Consider the following 21705-nt stretch of genomic DNA (forward strand, 5'->3'; position numbering starts at 1 on the left):
ATATTTTAAGCTTGTAGATCATTTGGTCACAGTTGTCACAATTGATTAATGCTGCTGTTGTAGCATAAAAGCACTCAGTCATAGATGGTACATAAATGCTTGAAAGTAACTGGGTTCCAATAAAACTTTATTTATAAAAACAGACTACCAGCCCTTAGACTATTAACCCCTGATCTAGATCATGAGTATGAACAACCTTCATAATTTGAATCAAGCAGTCTCTCCCTCCGAAAGATTAGAAAAAAATACCAGGCCGAGTATCAGAATCTTTATAGAGCTTCTTCTTTTTTTTTTTTTTTTTTTTTTTTTTTTAATGAAATTTATTGTCAAATTGGTTTCCATATAACACCCAGTGCTCATCCCAACAGGTGCCCTCCTCAACACCCATCACTCACCCACCCCTCCCTCCCACCCCCCCAATCAACCCTCAGTTTGTTCTCAGTTTTTAGGAGTCTCTTATGTTTTGGCTCCCTCCTTCTCTAGCCGTTTGTTTTTTTTTTTTTCCTTCCCCTCCCCCATGGTCTTCTGTTAAGTTTCTGAGGATCCACATTAAGAGTGAAAACATATGGTATCTGTCTTCAAAAAAGGCTAGTTTTTAAAACAGTAATCTCAGGTTTTGCCATTTGGAAAGAATTTATCTATTTTAACACTAGGAAGAATTTTTTCAAATTGTTTGTTTATATATTATTCATTTGGATCATATAAAATCTCTACCTTTGTAGGTCAGAAAACATTCAAATATTGGCAATTATATGTGGTCCAATGTAACAGAAAAGTGTATGTATGTGCACATGAAGCCTTTACAGTATGCCAGGTCTAATGCGTCCCGTCTCATTTTTTTTCCTCGAATCTTTGTTATTTTATTCATTCTTAAATTCACATATCCACTTTTATACACTTGGAAAAGGTTTCCAGAAAGTGTAGAGATTTACGAGTTTCCTGTGTATATGATGATAGAAGTTATCATTTTCTAGGTGTAAATGAACAAGTTCCTTAAAAATGCCCTGAAATGCAGGTTGTTTAAAACTTTGAAGTTACGGACTGTAAACTGCCAGCCTGTGAGCCAAATTCTGCCAACAGTGTGTGTGTGTGTGTGTGTGTGTGTGTGTGTGTGTGTAGTGTGCTTGCACACGTGCACGTGCACATGCGGGCACAGTTTATATGTACAGATGTATGACATGTTGATGTAGGCACTGCATTCTGGTATAGCACAAGCCTGGCCCCTCTCTGTCGTCTTCTAGCTGGAATGCTTTGCTCAATTATAACATTTTCCTGGCTCATATAGCCACTTGGGTTTGTGACTCCCAGGACTCGTTCAAAAAACAAGGGATTTGGGGAAATCCAAAGTTTCTCTCGGTTTCTATATGTTAATAATCATAATCATGAGTACCAGAAAATAAGGTATAAGATAAAAAGGTATTATCCACTAATATTATGTTTTAGGAAGAGTTACAAGTCCACGAACAAAAATCTTCAGAGTTTTCTAAAAGAGTGGCTAAAATACAGTTTCTCCTTCAAAGCAGCGAAACGCCTCTTGAATTGCAGGTAAGAGAATTTTTATTTAACAGTTGCAATTAAAGCACTCTGAAGTAACTCATGCCCATAAACCAGAATTCTAAATCTTAAACCTAAAGTAAAATTAGGGGGCGCCTGGGTGGCTCAGTCAGTTAAGCGTCCAACTTCGGCTCAGGTCATGATCTAATGGCTTGTGGGTTCAAGCCCTGGGTTGGGCTGTGTGCTGACAGCTCAGAGCCTGGAACCTGCTTCAGATTCTGTGTCTCCTTTGTCTCTGCCCCTCTCCCACTTGCACTCTGTCTCTCTCTCTCTCTGTCTCAAAAACAAATAAACATTAAAAAATTTTTAAAAAATCATAAAGTAAAATTAGGATCATTATTTAGTTCATCTTTATCCAATTCCTATATTAAGTCCAACTGAATTTTTAATACTTGGCATAGTTGATTATGTTTGTTTAAAGTATATATTTTTTTTAGTGTTTTAACTTATTTCCAGGCCTCTTGTGTGGAGCTGGAGATATTGTCATGCTTCTGTTTGAAGGAAGGGTTTCCTCTTGAGTGTCCTTTGGCCATAAGAAGGAGAATACGACTCGTGTGATTCTCTGTTTATTAATTGCTAGATGGAGGAAGCAGGGAGATGGACCAAAGTGTGATTTTCTGTTGTGTGAAGAGATTTGTTACAATTTTTATTTAGGTAGAGCACATGGTGGCTGAGTATGAGCTCTGGAGTCAGACTTTCTGGGTGAGGTCCCAGCTCTGTCATCAGCTAGCTTTATGATCTTGGGCAAGTCAAGTTAGTTAACATTCTAAAGCCTGAATTTTGTCCATCAAGTGCTTACCGCAATGCTGTTGTGGACATAATAAATGCTCAATAAATGCTGGCTATTACTTTTCTGTATTTTTTTAATGTTTATTTATTTTTGAAAGAGAGAGTGAGACAGAGCACGAGCAGGGGAGGGGCAGAGAGAGAGGGAGACATAGAATCGGAAGCAGGTTCCAGTCTCTGAGCCGTCAGCACAGAGCCTGACGTGGGACCCGAACTACAAACTGTGAGATCATGACCTGAGCCGAAGTCAGACACTCAACCTACTGAGTCACCCAGGCGTCCCAATTTTTCTATATGTTTTAATACATTTTCAAATGAGTGCCATGAGATGGTACCTCAATTGTTATGCTAGATAAAACTTGCTTTGGGAGGGGGGGGTAGGATTTTCAAATTAGTTTATTTTTAAAGTTCATTTATTTATTTGAGAGAGAGAGAGCAAGTGAGGGAGGGGCAGAGTGAGGGAGAGTGTATCCCCACTTGGGGCTTGAACTCATGAACTGTGAGATCATGACCTGAGCCGAAATCAAGAGTCAGACACTTAACCGACTGAGCCATCCAGGCACATTCCCCCCACACCACCGCCCCCCCACCCAGCCCACAAATTAGTTTTTTAGAACAAAGACAGAATGTCAGTCTCAGTTTTTCATGTTATTCTTTTTGAAACAATTTAAATTGTATCAGTGATGTAGAACAATGAGGAATTAATTCAATGTCTCAACTCATTCTCTAGCAATGCAGTTGTCTTAAAATCTAGTGAAATAAATTTGTTAATTTGACTTCATATATATCATGATTTCAGGTCATGGAGTCCTCTGTTTTAAACAAGATAGAAAATGTAAAAATGCATTTAACAGGAGAATCCAACTGCGCTGCGCTCAGTGGCCATACAGCTGAGCTAAGGGAGGATCTCGACCAAGCCAAGACTCAGATCGGAATGACTGAGTCCCTGTTAAAAGCCCTGTCTCCTTCTGACAGCTTAGAGATCTTTACTAAACTAGAGGTATGTCCCAGCTGCTTCTCTTCTGTGGTTCAGATTTATTTTCACGCTTATTTCTGATGACTTTGGCCTCTTGAAGTTAATGAAAAGTAGTAACTATTCAAAAAAATGAAAGTTGGGGGAAAAACCTCAGAAAAACAATTTGTGTGTATTTAGTTGAATCGCTTTGAGGGCAGTAATTATTTGATGTTAATTTGTGTTGCAGTATACATTTACTGGCTAAGATAAAGTGAATCCACTCAACAGAAAAATCATCTAGATTTTTATAAAAACAATGGAGATCTATTCTACTATGTGTAAATTGAACGCATTTTGAGACTTAATGGTTGTTTGTTTATGTATTTAGGAGATACAACAGCAAATCCTACAGCAAAAGCACAGTATGATGTTACTGGAGAATCAAATAGGTTGTCTGACTCCTGAACTCTCTGAATTAAAAAAGCAATATGAAAGTGTCAGTGATTTATTTAATACCAAAAAAAGTGTTTTGCAAGATCACTTTTCTAAGTTATTGAATGGTAAGTTATTGAATAGTGAGTTATTGAATGGTGAGCGCATTACTGTTTTTTCTGGGAATCTTGAAGTATGAATAAATATTGCGAACATGAAGGCTTATCTAAACTTCACTGAGAGATGGTTGCAGAGATTCTATTTAAGGAAAAGGATTTATTTATGTACTTATTCATTTAGGATTTATTCACATAAATCTTTTGGGGGAAGCACTCACTGATCTATACGCCTATCATATAACATCTATTTCTTTCAAGTCCCAAATCTTTATTTCATGAAGGAAGGTCACCAACATCCTCACATTCGACCTGCTCACTGTGGTGAGTGAGTCTGGCGAAGTGCCTGTGAGCATGCTGTCCCTACGAGTGTCTGTGGGGGTACTGTGTGCTTGGAAAGGAGGTCGGGTATAGAAAATATACCATAATTACTTTTGAGAAATCTATTAACCTCAAAATTGGGCTTCAACTTATTACCACCTTACACAATGACTTGTTGTACCCACATTATGTGAAGTGAGTTTCAAAGCCTCTCACTTTAACAAGGGGTCTAAAGTCTTCCTTGAATGGATATAGCTTCTTTTGTTTTTTCCTACAGATCAGTGCAAGAACTTTAATGACTGGTTTGGCAACATTAAAATGAACCTTAAGGAGTGTTTTGAATCATCAGAAACAAAAAAGAGTGTGGAACAAAAGCTGCAAAAACTTTCTGTAAGATATATGTAAATTTTAATCAAAATTTATCAAAGCTAACATACTAGAGGCATAGAACTGTATTTAACTAGATAAAATAATAATTACTTTGACTTGCTCATTTCTCTACATAGAGATAATGTTTCCAAATAACCGACTTTTTCCCAAATTTTTGAAACTCCATATTTACGGGATCAGGGTGCAAGGCACTTAAGCAATTTCTGTTTTCACACCTGTTCTAAGATGCTGTTTAACAGGGTGTACTGGTGAATCCGGTTTTGGTAAAATCATATTTCATACAAAATAAAGGCTTTGCCTAATGTGGACTTGGATGTCCCTTGACTTTTCCTTTTGTTTTTTAAGTGTTGGTTTTTGTTTTTTTTTTGTTTTGTTTTTTTTTTTTTTTTTTTTTTTTTTTTTTAGTATTTACTTATTTATTTTGGGGTTGGGAGAGAGAGAGAGAGAGAGAGAGAGAGAGAAAGACTGAGAGACTCAGACTCTCAAGTAGGCTTCCCACTGTCAGCTCAAAGCCCAATGCCGCGCTCAAACTCACAAACCGCAAGATCATGAGCCCAAATCAAGAGTCGAACGCTTGACCAACTGAGCCACCCAGGAGCCCCAAAGTCTCTTTACTTTCTTGAGAGAGGTCTCTTGACTTTCTGTTAAGTTTTTTCTGAGTAACATTTCTTTTAACAGTCTCATTTGGACTTTCATGTAGCTGGTCGGAGGGTAGTGGAGGGCACCTTGGAATAAAAGGTAATGTGCATGCAGGCATTTAAAATGCATATGGCACCTTAAATCTTCATCACTTTAGGCTAGATTGTCTAGTACTTTTAGGGAGGGTTAGCCTTTTGTTTTTTAAGCACTATTTGTATGAATTTATTTATTTTTATTTTTTTAATTTAAATCCAAGTTAATTAACATATGGTATAATAATGATTTCAGGAGTAGGATTTAGTGATTCATCACCTAACTTATAACACCCAGTGCTCATCCCAACAAGTGTCCTCCTTAATGCCCACCACCCATTTAGCCCATCCCCCCACACAACACCCCTCCAGCAACCTTCAGTTTGTTCTCTGTATTTAAGAGTCTCTTATGGTTTAACTCCCTGTTTTTATATTATTTTTCCTTCCCTTCCTTTATGTGCATCTGTTTTGTATCTTAAATTCCACATATGAGTGAAATCGTATGATATTTGTCTTTCTCTGACTGAAGACTGTCTAGTACTGTAGTTTGATGATGAGTCATGCTCTCAAGCTTATGAGTGGCACTAAGTATTCCTTGTTTGATTCTTTACTTTGCTGATACTGTTCTTTATTGGTAGAATTGCCTTTCTTCTTTTTTAGTTTAAGTCCTGACTTTTTGTCGTTGTTGTTGCCTTTAACTTTGTCCATCGCATGGCCTTAACAAATGATGCTCAAACCTTGAAACACAAACATTGAAATAAAATTCTTATTTGGACAGAGTTAAATAGAGAATAGTCTGTGTAGTTTTACATGTTGATTACCCGAGGGGAGCAAGTATTTAGAAGCTGAGCAGAGTCGGGAAAGAAAAATGCAGCTTCCCCAGTCTTACTCCTACTGACTTTCATGAACAAGCATTATTTTGCTTGATGTCATGTCCAGCAAGTCAGATGCAGACACACATTCTACAATTAATGTAAATTATCTTTTGGTCATTTGCCATTGGCGCTAGCCATATCTCCGTAGCTTTTCTTTTGTATAGGATGTTAGAAAGGTGACATGTCTACGTACCAGCTTGGAAAAGTGCTACAGGGGTGGTAGAGACCACACTTCAGCTTGCCAGTAGAGCATCACTGACTTTCTGTCTTCCTTAAGGATTTCTTAACTCTTGAAGGAAGAGGCAGTAAAACACAGCAGGTGGGAACTGTACTAAGTCATGTGAAGAAGCATCTGCCCAAAGCACATGTTAAGGAGCTTCACAGTTGGATTATAAATCAAGAAATTGAATTAGAAAAAATGGAGTCCATTTGCCAGGCACGAACAAAGGAGCTGAATGCCTGCTTGCAGCAGCTACTGAGGTAGGAAGTAACGGTGATAGCTAAATAACATATGTTTCTAATGATCTCTTTACACGTTTTGTGCATCAGTACAGCTAGCATGGGGATGTACAATACACACAAATTTCACAAATAAAATATACATTTTCAAATCTAAGTTTGACCCTAGGAAGACAGAAGTTGAGAGAATTCTTCAAATTATCTAATATGGCGGTAGTTCAGGGGAGAGTCCAAAAAATGTTTTGTTTCCTGTTCTTTGTGATATGTTTGCGTAGCTCGTTGCTTTATAGAATCCTACTATATATATTTTTTTAACATTTATTTATTTTTGAGACAGAGAAAGACAGCATGAATGGGGGAGGGTCAGAGAGAGAGGGAGACACAGAATCCGAAACAGGCTCCAGGCTCTGAGCTGTCAGCACAGAGCCCGACGCGGGGCTCGAACTCATGGACCACGAGATCATGACCTGAGCCAAAGTCGGACGCTCAACCGACTGAGCCACCCAGGCGCCCCTATAGAATCCTACTATAATACAGGCTACTGTTTTTCGGATTTTAATGTTGCGAATTAATTCTTCACCAAAGAATAAAAAAAAAATGTAGTAAAAGCCTGATTGGTTTACAAAATCCATGCCAACCTTCTCTTCATAGAAACACTTTTTGCTTGTTTTATATTCTAACGTATGTAATATTCTGTTAGTCTCCAGGATGACCACAGAAATCTGAGCACATGGTTGACCAGTCAAGAAGAGAAATGGAAAGCACTGGAAAAACCAGGAGAGAAAACTGAGCTATTTTGCGAAGCTGTAGCTAGAAAAAGGTATAGCTAATCCTGTATGAATATATTTTCTGCCAACATGGTTTCTTACATGGTATTGTGGCTCCTCTAAACTTTCGATGATGTTTGGAATTTTCAGGGAACAATTTGAATCTATGGCCCAGCTGAACAATTCTTTGAAGGAATATGGGCTTACTGAAGAAGAAGAAATAATAATGGAATCAACACATTTGATTGATAGATACCAGACATTTTTGAGACAATTATGTGAAATTGATGAAGAGGATAAGTTACCTCCTACAGAGGACCAGAGCTTTAATGATCTTGCACATAATGTAATTCATTGGATAGCGGGGATTAAAGAGTCCCTTATGGTTTTGAATTCATCTGAAGGCAAAATGCCGCTTGAGGAAAGAATCCAAAAAATAAAGGTATAACTGTGGAAACTAAATTTCGGAGGTCAGAATGAACTCTAATTTTTAAAAGATTTACAGGAAAACTGCAAAGATTTGTTTCTTAATGGAAAATAGGATTACTGTGGAATGGCTGAGGACATTCAGATGACTGAGCTTACAAGAGAGAAGAGCTGTGATGGATCTAAAATTATTTTAAGGCAGACAGAAGAGAGAAGGTGTATTCTCTCTTTCTAAGGGCAGTACGTATGGAGCTGTGGCAGGTGGGAGTTTGCTAGGACATAAAAAGAACTTATGTCAGTACAAAGACATATCTGCAATGTCAAGGCGGGGCTGGAGAGGACCTCTTCTTCAGAGCAAATATGTATGGTTCAAAAGGTTATTAGATATCGAGTACATTGCGTAGTTTATAAAGGTTATGACATGCCGAGGGGGTTGCAGAGGGCAAGGAACTCCCAAGCTCCTCTAAGCCCACTTTTTATCTAAGGAGAGATTCAATAGGCTTTGTTAGTTACAAATGCAGGGGACAGAAGCCCATGTGCTTAAAAGGAACCCAGAAGGATTGAAATCACAATCGAAGCATTATTACAGGAAGAAATGGTTCTGAATAGTGAGCTGTAAGAGTTGGTAAGGCTTACTGAAGTAATTGGAATCATTTGGGATTGTACGTGAAAGATTTTCCAGGGGAGGTGAATCTGGAGTAGTATTTCCAAGAAGGGAGGAACGTGATTGTTAGAGCAAAGGAGGGAAAGAGAAGACCAGGTAATGGGAATGAATTATGTTGTAGTGGAGAGACAAGAGTTGACATGGGGCACTGCGTTTTCCTGTGGGAAGCCCTAGGTCTCGTTTTGGGTGTATAAAAATGTCTTGTTCAGGTTGTTTCCTTAACTCTCTATCTATAAATAATTGAGTGGATAGAAGGAAGGATTTTCCAGGGTCTTTTGGGCATATAACTTATTTGAAGGCAGTTGAAAATCAAGAGGAGAGCAGGAATGCAGCAAGAGCAATCTGACAAATACTTACGGAGAACCAATTCTGTATAATGTAAGGAGGTGTCATTATCTTTTAGGCAACGTAAAAAATGAAAAGGTATTTCTGAAATCTACTCTGCAATTGGAATCTAAATATAATGTTTATAAATAAAAAGGTATCATATGTACTTCCTCTAAGTAATGCAAATGAGATTCTAAGATCTTTCTTTACTTCAGGAAATCATTTTGCTAAAGCCTGAAGGGGACGCTAAAATACAGACCATCATGAGTCAGGCTGAGAGCAGCAAGGCTCCATTGGCTCCAAAGACCCTTACTGATATCAAGAACCAGTGGGACAACACAATCCATTTAGCCAACACGTATCTAAGGTAAAGGACATGCCTTCACTTTCACGCCTTTTCATTGCCCGGTGAAGCCATAACAAGTATGTTTTGTCTGCCTCCTGGGTTTGGATATAATATCTGTTGGAGAGAAAGGCAGTAATGTCAGGGGCATTCACAATGTCAGAGGCAGAAATGAAGATGAATAGTTCTCGGGATCAGATAGGAAGCACTTGCTGTCATAACTCTGTGACAGTGTTTACTTTGGCTGGTTCATCAACCCATGGAGCTCTTGGTAACAAATTAGCATTGTCTCCCATTCTACTTTCAACGCTCTGCTTCTTACCAAAACCCCCTTCCCCCAGACAATTTCAGAGTCAGCATGGTATTACTGTAGAATAATTATGCCTTTAAATATATATTCCAAGAAAGTCTTAAGTGTGTAAACATTATAAATGTTGTCCGAATTCAGTGGATGTAATTCTGATGAAAATTCTTAATTCATATCACATGTTAAATAACATGTTTACTCTTTAGTGGAGATGTGAATTTTAGATCTTTTCTAGGAAGACAAGCAGATCAAAACTAAATTTAAGCATAAACTAGTTAGTTGGTTAATATACTGAATGATTATTTGTTTTACTTATATGAACAAGAAAAATATAAGATAACATAATTATATTTAAGCACAACAAAAACTGGAATGGTTTATTTTATTTATTTTTTTAATATATGAAATTTATTGTCAAATTGGTTTCCATTCAACACCCAGTGCTCATCCCAAAAGACGTCCTCTTCAATACCCGTCACCCACCCTCCCCACCCTCCCACCCCCCCATCAGCCCTCAGTTTGTTCTCAGGTTTTAAGAGTCTCTTATGCTTTGGCTCTCACCCACTCTAACCTCCTTTTTTTTCTTCTCTTTTTTTTTCTTCCCCTCCCCCATGGGTTTCTGTTAAGTTTCTCAGGATCCACACAAGAGTGAAACCATATGGTATCTGTCTTTCTCTGTATGGCTTATTTCACTCAGCATAACACTCTCCAGTTCCATCCATGTTGCTACAAAGGGCCATATTTCATTCTTTCTCATTGCCACGTAGTACTCCATTGTGTATATAAACCACAATTTCTTTATCCATTCATCACTTGATGGACATTTAGGCTCTTTCCATAATTTGGCTATTGTTGAGAGTGCTGCTATAAACATTGGGGTACAAGTGCCCCTATGCATCAGTATTCCTGTATCCCTTGGGTAAATTCCTAGCAGTGCTATTGCTGGGTCATAGGGTAGGTCCATTTTTAATTTTTTGAGGAACCTCCACACTTTTCCAGAGCGGCTGCAAAAACTGGAATGGTTTAGAATCTAAATTATTAAGTGTTTGTTCTCAGGTCAAATTATGTGACAAAAATCTATTTTTTTAGGAATGCTGCAAATAATTTCTGATTTGGTTTCTGAGCTAACCTTAGTGCTATTTAGAATGCTATATTGCCAAAAGAGTCGTTGGGAATAATTTATATTAGTGTTATTTTAATGCTTTTTATTGTAATGTATGTTATACTATAATATGCAAAAAGCATTCCAATTTCCTAAGTGTCATTTCTAAAATATTTTGTACAACTTAGCCATCAAGAAAAGCTTCTACTAGAAGGAGAGAAGTATTTGCAAAGTAAGGAGGATCTGAGATTAATGCTCACAGAACTGAAAAAGAAACAAGAAGTGGGCTTTGCTCTGCAACACGGTTTGCAGGAGAAGAAAGCTCAGTTAAAAATTTATAAGAAATTCCTCCAGAAAGCGCAAGATTTGACATCCTTGCTAAAAGAGTTAAAATCTCAAGGAAGTTACCTCTTAGAATGCACTAAAAATCCCAACTTCAGTGAAGAGCCTTGGCTGGAGATAAAGCATCTACACGAAAGTCTTCTACAGCAACTACAGGTGAAATGGTCAAAATAAGTTGTTTTTTTTTTTTTTTTCAATATATGAAATTTATTGTCAAATTGGTTTCCATACAACACCCAGTGCTCATCCCTCAAAATAAGTTTTTTAATGATTGTCATAATTATGCACAAGTATGTCCTATTTGTATATGGAACCATTTTTTTGTTCTTCTGGTAAATCAAAAACTTTTAACGTTTAATTTATCCTTTTTAGATACAAATACTGACTCTGTAAGGGTAGAGAGCTCAATCCAGTCAGTTTTGCTAGAGAAATCCAGTGGCCATTGTTTGATTATTATGTTATTTTTTTTCTCATCCAAGTTCCTATTTTCAAGGGCCAGAAGTGTTAAGATTTAAGTATCTCTCTGAAGGTGATGGTGTTGAAGTTACCCATGCATCCACCTATCCATCCATTCATCCATCATCTATTCATTGGAATAGTTTACAGGCGACCCATGAACAAAGTGGGGGGCTAGGGATGCTGAGCCCCTCCTACAGTTGAATATTTGCGTATAACTTTTTTTCCCGCCAAACTTAACTGCTAATAGCCTACTGTTGAGAGGAAGCCTTACAGATAACATAAACAGTTGATTAACGCATATTTTCTATATGTATTATATATCTATATTAATATATGACATATATATTACCTAAAACATATATTACTTATAGTATAGTAAGTTAGGGAAAAGAAGATGTTATTAAGAAAATCATAAGAGGAAATACATTTACAGTACTGTACAAGCTCTGTGATATGTGGATCCATATAGTTCAAATTCATGTTGTTTAAGGTCAGCTATATATTCATTATTCTGTATAAACCTTATCAGTTTCCCTCCCTTGAGTAGTCTGCAGTAAAAGAGTTAAGAGATAAATGTCAGTTTGTCACAAGGGAATGTATTCTCATAAGAGAATTATCTGTAATTCTTTGCATATGGGAAGTTAGATCAATATAAGGGTTATGTGGGTAAGAAGTCTTGCTTATACAGATTGCAGGACGTGTGCAGGGGTAAAGAGATACCTACTTGGCTATAAATTATTTAGTTTAATAATTGCTACTTTTCTGATGAGGTGTGGCCGCCTTATTTTCTTATTCCAGGAAGCAGACCTGAAGATGGGTTTGTTCTCGAGTTAGGATTACTTTTTCCTAAAACACAATGTTGGACTTGAATTCTTAGGAAAGGAATCTGAGGTTAGGCTGATCTCATATAGTCTCATTTACAACTGTGGGTATTTGATTTTACTAAGAAGGATAATTAAGGGAGCTGCTTTATTATGGATGTTTGTGATTTGATGATATAATTTGAAGCCTTTACAATTTGTAAACCTCTTGAGAAGTAAATTGTCTTTAGGAATGAAATGAAGGCCAAGAAGCATGTGATTTCAATAAGCCATTTGTGGGGGGGTGGGGAGGAGGAGATTTTACATGGAAATATCGCAAATACTAAAACTTTACTTAAGAACTCTGGACAATTTATATGGCCCTATTCCTGTTTCCAGATGAAACTTCATAAAACAAGTGTTTATGAACAATTTAATTATTTTCTGAGTGAGGAAATTCAGAGACATAATTGGTGAATTGTCAATGGTTTTATTTTTAGGATTCCGTGCAAAAATTGGAAGGTCACGTTCAAGAACACCACTCATACCAGGTTTGCGTCACAGACCTGAATACTACATTGGACAATCTCTCCAAGGAACTTGCCAGTTTTTCTGATAAGCCTTTGGATCAAATAGCAACTGAGGAAAAACTGCAGAAGCTGCAGGTATTAAACAGTGCCCAGACACGATGGACATTAAAACAAAATCAATATTAATTACGATGAACAAATCATTGTCTTTGGTCAGAAATCCAGTTGTTATTCAGATAATTAAAATTAATTAATTAAAGTTCTGGCCAGTCATAGAAAATGGGGTTTTTCTTCTTTTTTTAAAAAATATTTTATTTATTTTTGATAGAGAAAGACACAGCACAAGCGGGGGAGGGGCAGAGAGAGAAGGAGACACAGAATCCGAAGCAGGCTCCAGGCTCCGAGCCATCAGCACAGAGCCCAATGCGGGGCTCGAACTCACAAGTTGCGAGATTATGACTTAAGTCAAAGTCGGATGCTCAATTGACTGAGCCACCCAGGCGCCCCCGGGATGTTCTTCTTTAGTGACCAAATCTATTTATAATTTGACTTCAACATTTCCCTGCACTCTGGAGCCTCAGAGACAGTTCCACCCGTGACCAGTCTGTACCTCCTGGAGATCTTTGTTTTAGAGCCCGCATGTGACTCCAGCAGATACTGACTAGTCAAAGGATGCATAGTATGCAGCAAGACCAGGAGGGAAATGCTTCAGTTTCGCATTCTTTATCAGGGGCAGATGGGAGTTACAGAATTTGTGCCTTATTAACCTATATACTCACGCTGTAAATTAGAGCAGTCTCCAGATGTAAGGCTTCCAAAATCCCCTCCCAAAGTCCAACAGCACCGAGCCTTATACAGTGAGGATCACACGTGCTTTACCCACGTCCTCAAAACATGTTCCTTGGATTCTCACTCTCTGCTTTGCCAACAAGCAGGCCTGCAAGGTGACTTCTAGAAGAAAACAAAGTAAAGCGGCTCTTTCTTTAGCGGCTCTTTCTTTAACAGCTCCTTAACTGGAGATTTCATGGGGTGAGTCTCAGAGCAGCGCTGGTGGCCTGAGTGTGGGAATTCCTCATCTCTTTCTTTTAGGGATCTGGGAATCACACAAGCCTTCTCCTCCATGGCCTGATATTGTGACAGGACTACCTCCCTTTTTAACAGTGATCATTTGACAATATTCAGGGCTCAGTCATATCCAAGGCACTGTCTGGGTTCCACGGATACCGAGGAAAGTGTCAGACATGAACCCAGCTCAGGCTCCTGCTACAAAATTAACATAGAACCTCTGATATAGACAGAAGGAATCTCAGAGGCCATCAAGTTCAGACCCCACACTTTACACGTGATAAGCTGGGTTCTGGAGAGATGAGGGACTTCCAAGGTCATCAGGTTAAATGACAGAGTAGGGGCTACAATTCAGGTCTTCTGACCCCAGTGGACAAACTCCACTGGGATATCGTGCAGTTATCTGTGGTTCAGCAGGTCCAGAAAATAACGCAGCAACTTCCCTTTCTCCGTCTCCCAGCTGCCATCCAATAGGCCTGCTTTTTCTTCCATATTCTCTGACTCTGTGAATATTTCTCCCATCTCCCCAAGGTTCAAGTCAGAATCCTGGTTATCCACGCTTTCCCAGATCCCTCAATCTAGTCAGACACCAAATGTTGTCTCTTTCATCTCTGGAATATCTGTAAAGTTTGTTACTTCCCCAAGACCCTCATTATTGCCTCCTTAGGGCAGACCCTCAGCAAACAGGGGCTCTCTGCCTGTACTTGTCACCCTGTCTATTGCAACATCCCCTTGGCCGTGCCAGATCTTTCTAAAATGCAATCTGGACCTGTGTGTATTTGTTAGTGTAGATCTTTTCACATTCTAATACAATTGTCTGTTTACTTCTGTGTCTCTCACTAGATTATAGGAACCTGATGGGACTGAACTTTACTCATCTATGCAACTTCAAAACCTATCATGATAAGGCCGCCTGGCTGGCTTGATTGGTAGAGTGTGCAACTCTTGATCTCGGGGTTGTGAGTTCGAGCCCCACATTGGGTGTAGACATTACTTAAAACATAAAGGACAATTTTTAAAAAGCCTACCATGATAATATTTGCTGCTGGTTGAATGAATGAATGAATGAATGAATGAGTGAATACTGTGTAGTCTATTAGGATAGTGACTAATAAATACTATCTAGTTCACTTAGCAACTTTAAGTTTAACTCTATTTCAATAGTAACATCAGTAGCTGCTATAGTACCTCAAATTCCATTTGAGTCTTGAGTTCTCAAATTAGCCTGATTTGTTCATGCCTTTAGTAAATATTATTTGGGTTCCTGCTATATTTAAGATATTGCATTGGATAGATTGATTAAAGTTTTGCTCTGAATTTTAAATATTAACACTAGATTCATGTGGGCACATTCTAAATGATTCTTCTATTTTTTTCAATGCTTTGCACAAAGTAAGCCCTTATTATTTAGTATTTTGTGTAAAAAGGCTGTATCTTGAACAAAATACATACTTAACAAATATATGTTGACTGCCTCCAACGTTCCGGGAACTGTGTTATGAAATTTTCTTTGTTACTTCTTATAGACTTTTGGTATCTTATACAGTCTGTTGGAGGTTTTGGTCTGGGATGCTACAGTGGTTTAAATCTTGCCCAAAGTTTTTTCTTTGTGATATGAATTGGTAAATTTATTATACTTTCCACTGCTGGAGAAGAATACTCTGTGATTTCCAAAAGTCAATGAACTCTTGTGACAATGGAAATACTTTGTGTGATCATCTTTTCTCCACTTACAGGAACTAGAGAATAGACTCAGTTTACAAGATGGCACATTGGAGAAGATTTTAGCTTTAGCAAAATCCATCAAGAAAAACACATCTTCAGTGGGACAGAAGATTATTAAAGATGATATAAAATCACTTAAGTGTAAACAAAAGGATTTGGAAAACCGACTTGAATCTGCTAAGCAGGAGACAGAAAATTGTCTTCATAGCATTCTCCAATCAAAACGCTCAGCAGAACAGAAAGAAAAGTTTAGTCTGCCAGGCAGAGAGGAGGAGGTCACTTGTGATGTGCAGGAGTCCACTCAGGACTCAGCTGTACTGGAAAAATTGGAGCAAGATTGGGAAATAAACAAGGTAAGTGCTTGTGATTGCCTCTCCAAGACATCGCGTCTGAGAAAGAAGAGGTGTTGGGCTCTGAAAAGAGGGTAGTGAATCAAGCCTTCTGATTTCATAATTAAACCCTCAATGTGCTGGCTATTTATGATGCCCACTTGTAAAAAGAGCCCTTAGAAAACTGTTCAGGATTTCGGTGGTGCAATATTACTGTTTAGTCTGTTAAAATGTCAGTCATCAACTTGGGTTGATTATTCTCTCTGATATGTAATCAGATACCGTTTCTTGGGTCAAGAGCACAAAGGCAAATTCGAAAAGGCAAAAGAAAAGAAAATGTGTTCTACCCATTTTCTGAGGGGAAAAAAAAATCCAAGAGCCCCATTTTTTTTTTTTTTTTTTGGTTGATTTTATAATGAAATCAGAGACTGTTTGAAAGGATAGGTTCCTTTCTTTTTCTTCTCATGTTAACCCTCTACTGCAAATGCATTTTTAAATGTTGTCAGATCGTTTGGTGTGAGAACATCAACATTCAGCCTCCTAATTTTCCCCGGGGGAGAAGAAAGAAGAATGTTGTTTTGTTTTCTTTCTAAACCAAATGGGTACATTTTCCTGTGGCTCTTAAAGTTCTTTCTCATAGGTTAGAGATTGAAATGGAAAAGGCACAAAGAACCATCCAGTATACTGTATTTGAAAGCGTCTTCCTGTTAGGCAGCCTCTCACAATCCAGGGTCCAGTGGGACCATAGCAAAAAGATCAGACCATTCAGGCTTGAGTCCTCATCAGCTTTTTATGGAGTACGCGATCAACAGCGATGAAAAGAGCGTACGCTTCTGTTGTCTTCTTAAATTTTTTTTTAACGTTTATTTATTTTTGAGAGACCAAAGACAGAGAGTGAATGGGGGAGAGGGCAGAGAGAAAGGGAGACATAGAATCTGAAGCAGGCTCCAGGCTGTAAGCGGTCAGCACAGAGCCCAACGCAGGGCTCGAACTCACGAGCTGTGAGATGACGACCTGAGCCAAAGTCGGACTATTAACCAACAGAGCCACACAGGCGCCCCTTCTGTTGTCTTCTTAAAACAGAAATGCATGGAAAATTATAGGAACCAGAGGGCAATCTCTAGAAATGTGTAAAACAAGGTTAAATGCTAATAGAGCATCTCTCTGGCCATGAGGAGAACTTACTAAATCCCACTTGTCATGTCAGACACGGTTAAGGAAAATGTCTTAAAGAATGAAGGGCCCGTGCATGCGACTCTTGAGTTGTATGTATAAAAGAAACTCTTAACGGTATTTAAAGAGCAGTAGATAAGTAAAAAAATATACATAGCTGAGTGTTTTCTATGCTAATGCATGATATTGCTAAAGGGAATTGCTTAATAACTTTTAAAATTAGCTTCTCAGACCCATTTTGGCTGTGAGCACCCAAAATTCAGTAGAGTATTGAAAACTAAAGATCATAATCCAATAATCAGAACTTTTATAATTTATTAAGCTTTTACTTAATCTTGAATGATGAGTTATTTATAATTTATGATGCTTCATTAAGATGTTTTTTTCCATTGAATCATGTAAGACAAATATATTCTAATATAAATTTTTATTTAATTTGTGATGTCTTGCATATGGTCAGAAGATTCATGTGTTTGTGAAGGAGGAAATAAGCTATTTTTTTAATGTTTATTTATTTTTGAAAGAGAGAGAGACAGAGAGGGAGAGAGTGTGTGCACATGAGCAAGTGAGGGAGGGGCAGAGAGAGAGGACAGAAGATCCAAAGAGGGCTCTGTGCCGACAGCAGAGAGCCCCATGCGGGACTCGAACTTGCAAACCACGAGGTCATGACCTGAGCTGAAGTCAGACGCTTACCTGACTGAGTCACCCAGGCTCCCCAAGATAAGCTATTTTTAAAGTTAAAACCATTATAGAGGTACTTAAGTTTTCAAATAATTTTCACAGGTCTAGGATAGAGGAAACTGGTTTTAATTCTCTACTAATATTTTATCATGATTACTTTTTACTCTTTTGTAACATGAATCTTTTTTTTTTTTTTTTTTCCCTCTGAATGTGTGCTTCTTATTTTCCCCACTCTAAGTACTGGCTGTATTTACTTTTTTCTGTGTAACATTAGACTATGTAAGACCCAGAACAATTTTAACGTTGAACAGCTAGTAAAAGTGATCAAAACATGTATAGACACATATACGATGAGTGTAAATTACTTAAGCAGGAATCTCTATATACTGAGTGCATAGAGCACATAAAAGCACAATTTACTGAATTATAAATGTAATTAATCAGAAACTCTTGTGGTAGTGAAAACAAGCACTTAATTCATTAAAAACATCCATTGAGGACTCTTTTGTACTAGTCATTCTGCTAGAATATGGGCATACAGTTGTCACAGCTTAAAATATAACACTAATTAAATATCTAATTAATGCTCATTTCATGTGCCTTTTTGGAATTTGGAAGGGCTTTTATCAGATTATTTAAAATCGTCTCCAGAAGAATTTTTAGGAAGTTTTTATTTTCTTCTACTTTTTTCTTTAGTAAATTTCATGTGATCTTAGAGTTTTGTTGAAAGTATGATTGCACTTTTCAAAAATTGCCATTATAGCATGTTTATATTTGAATGCATTGCTAAGAATTTCATTTTAGGTGAAATTTAGAGGATAACTTAGATCTGGACCTTTGGCTGACTTTTTCTTTAATATCAAAAATATTAATTGGGGCGCCTGAGTGGCTCAGTCAGTTAAGCGTCTGACTTCGGCTCAGGTCATGATTTCAAAGGTTGTGAGTTTGAGCCCCGCGTCGGGCTCAGTGCTGATGGCTCAGAGCCTGGAGCCTGCTTCAGATTCTGTGTCTCCCTCTCTCTCTGTGCCTCCCCCACTCACGCTCTGTCTCTCTCTCAAAAATAAACATCAAAAAAAAGTTAAAATATTAAGGCAAAGCTGGAGGCAAGAGAAATTATAACATACAGACTGAATGGTAGGGGTGCTTATGATCAAATATCTTACTGGATATTTTTATAGAGATGAATTTCTAAGAGTTTTTGAATATGAAAAGGCAAAACTGCCTTCCACCCCCCCCCCATGTAGGTGAAGTAAAGTAACAAATTAGGGTATGATAAAAAGTGAAGACTGACTAATCTTTTAAGATTTTAGATGTCCATAAAGGGAAATGATAAAGAGGAAAAACAGGAAAGTAATACATTCTGGGTTTGTTATTATTCTAAAAACTCATAAAGCAACATTACATATTAACTGGTATTAAGTGTTCTTCCCTGCCCCTCTCCCTTCCACATGTCAACCTACATGACATAATTGCTCCCTCAAAAAACTTTTTGTCTATAATTACTTCTTTAAATTCCTTGTCATTAGGTATAATTGTCAGTATGTCTGAGTTGTTTTTTTTGTTCTTTTCAAAAATTTCTGAGCATTTATAATTTCAGTGTTTAAGAAGCATCCAGAGAAATTCTGGAAAGTAGATGGTCACAGATACAGACAAAGGTATCCCGCTGTGGGTGAGCCCCCAGAAATACAGTGGAGTCCGTACTAGAGTGAGAAGGAAAACCACTCACTGGATAAACAGTTTTCAATCCTGGGGTAAATGATGTCTATTTGGGGTATTGTTTATCCTGATGACACAGTAAAAAAAAAAATTTTGAAATGAAACACGTAGTTGGGCCATATGCCGACTCTGTCTTCAAAGTGTATTACTTTGCCTGGTTTTGGCCCGTATGTAAATCTTGCTTCTTACTCTAGAGGTATTTTTTATAATCTAAGATTTGTTCCCTTACAGGACACCAAGTGACCTACATAGGGTACATGGTGTTGACATCTCTGAGCAGCATGTGTTTGACAGCATGTTCTGAAGTCCTGAAATCTTAGGCTGAGGGACCTTAGAAACTCTCTAGCCTAACTCTTGTGTTTCAGGTGAGGGAAGTGAGAGATGTTAATTGGCCAAATTCATATTCTGGCAGCACTGGGACTAGAACACAGGTGTCCTCTACCCAGCCTGATGCTTGGTGGCTTACCCCACCATTTTATTGAATGTGTTATGTGGGTTTTTAATTGAGGTCTAATATGCTAATGTGCTGTCTGACCTCAGTGGACCCCTTATTGTGTTCTTGTGCCTATTTTGAACTTTCTCTACTCTTGGTAAACCCACCAAATCCTGTTTCTGTCATTCCTAGCAGATATCAGATCAACGACAGCTAGATTGGCAGACCTAGATCGGGGGATCCTCAATTTCTTTGTAATCTGCTTTATAATCCACAGATGGTTCATCTTTTTTTTTTTTTTTTAACATTTATTTATTTTTGAGACAGAGAGAGTCAGAGCATGAACAGGGGAGGGTCAGAGAGAGAGGGAGACACAGAATCCGAAACAGGCTCCAGGCTCTGAGCTGTCAGCACAGAGCCCGATGCGGGGCTTGAACTCATGGAGTGCGAGATCATGACCTGAGCTGAAGTCGGACACTTAACCGACTGAGCCACCCAGGCGCCCCCACAGATGGTTCATCTTAACAAACAAAGACTAAACAAAACTCTCTTATTTTTTGTCTAATATTAATTCGTCTCTATGTCCACTCAGTCAAAATTTATTGAGCAGACAGTGAGGGTTCAGAGGTGAACAAAAATAGGCATAGTCTCTCTTCTCATTGAGCTTCTAGTCTAGAGGACGAGACACACATCAATCAAGTAACTAATGAGAGCCTAATTACAGGAACTAAATGGAGGAACCCATTTCCATGATCGTCTATAATAAAGGATTCTGACACGAACTGTAGTCAGAGCTTCCGTAAGGAAACAGCATTTGAACTGAGACCCGAAGGGTGGCTTGGAATTAACAGAGCTCAGGGCTGGATGTTGGGAGCATTTTTGAAAGAGGAAGTAGAATTTCCTCTTGTGATGGGAGAGAGAGCATGAGGAGTTAGAAAGGATGAAAGAGAGGGTGGAGGAAAGAGGAGAGCGACACAGGTGAGGCCTGAGAGGTAGGCGAGGCTGGCCGAGTCACAAGTGCCTTATGGGTCATGTTAACATTGTGGACATCATGCTAACAGAAGGAGGCAGCCCCTGAGACTGTGTTGATATGCCTTTCATTTTGTCTCTAGTGGTGATGATGGATGCTTATCTTTAGGAAGCTTTTATAAAGATTTTATTCTTCTTTATGACTGAGCGATACTCCTTACATAGGTACACTACGCTTTCTTTATCCGTATATCTGCTGAGGGACACTTAAGCAGCTCCCATATCTTGGCTGTTGTAAATTATGCTGTAGCGAGCCTAGGGCTACACATAGCTCTTCAAATTTGTGTTTTTGTTCTCTTCAGATAAATACCCAGAAGTGGGATCGCTGGAACATATGATACATTTACTTTAAATTTTTTGAAGAATCTTCATAATGTTTTCCATACTGACTGAACCAACTTAACATTCCTCTTAGTAGCTTTTGAGGGTTCCCTTTTCTCCACGTTCTCACCAACACTTGTAATGTTTTGCCTTTTAAGTAATAGCCGGTCTGACAGGTGTGAGGTGGTATCTCATTGTGGTTTTGATTTGCATTTCCCTGGTGGTAAGTGACGTTGAGCGTCTTTCATGTGCCTGTTGGCCTTCTGGATGTCTTCTTTGGACAAAAATGTGTGTTCATGTCCTCTGCCCATTTTTTTAATCAGATTGTTGTTTTTTTTTTAATAAATTGTATAAATTCTTTGTGTATTTTGGCTGTTAACCCATTAACGAGTGTACAACTTGCAAATATCTTCTTCCTTTCAGTAGGTTACCTTTTTGCTTTGTCGATGGTTTCATTTGCTGTGCAAAAGCCTTTTATTTTTTTTAAATTATTTTATTTTATTTTATTATTATTTTTTGCATGTTTATTTATTATTGAGAGACAGAGAGAGAGCATGAGCAGGGGAGGGGCAGAGAGGAGGAGACACAGACTCTGAAGCAGGCTCCA

At 38.2% G+C, this 21705-nt stretch overlaps 1 protein-coding gene across 2 annotated transcripts in view; it reads left to right on the forward strand.

The window, feature by feature from the left end:
• Nucleotides 1-21705, forward strand: part of SYNE2 (spectrin repeat containing nuclear envelope protein 2) — a 283558-nt gene that overhangs the window by 99193 nt on the left and 162660 nt on the right. Inside the window, exons 34-44 of one of the 2 annotated variants that reach the window (XM_042989863.1) lie at nucleotides 1444-1545; nucleotides 3140-3340; nucleotides 3684-3855; nucleotides 4442-4554; nucleotides 6378-6580; nucleotides 7260-7379; nucleotides 7477-7768; nucleotides 8959-9110; nucleotides 10684-10993; nucleotides 12597-12761; nucleotides 15428-15769. In XM_042989863.1, the coding sequence (XP_042845797.1) occupies nucleotides 1444-1545; nucleotides 3140-3340; nucleotides 3684-3855; nucleotides 4442-4554; nucleotides 6378-6580; nucleotides 7260-7379; nucleotides 7477-7768; nucleotides 8959-9110; nucleotides 10684-10993; nucleotides 12597-12761; nucleotides 15428-15769 (2172 nt within the window). Of the gene's footprint in view, nucleotides 1-1443; nucleotides 1546-3139; nucleotides 3341-3683; nucleotides 3856-4441; nucleotides 4555-6377; nucleotides 6581-7259; nucleotides 7380-7476; nucleotides 7769-8480; nucleotides 8513-8958; nucleotides 9111-10683; nucleotides 10994-12596; nucleotides 12762-15427; nucleotides 15770-21705 lie in introns of those variants that run through there. The other variant, XM_042989864.1, reaches the window with a different exon arrangement.

Source organism: Panthera tigris, chromosome B3 (genome assembly GCF_018350195.1).
Source record: "Panthera tigris isolate Pti1 chromosome B3, P.tigris_Pti1_mat1.1, whole genome shotgun sequence".
Classification (NCBI taxonomy): Eukaryota; Metazoa; Chordata; class Mammalia; order Carnivora; family Felidae; genus Panthera; species Panthera tigris.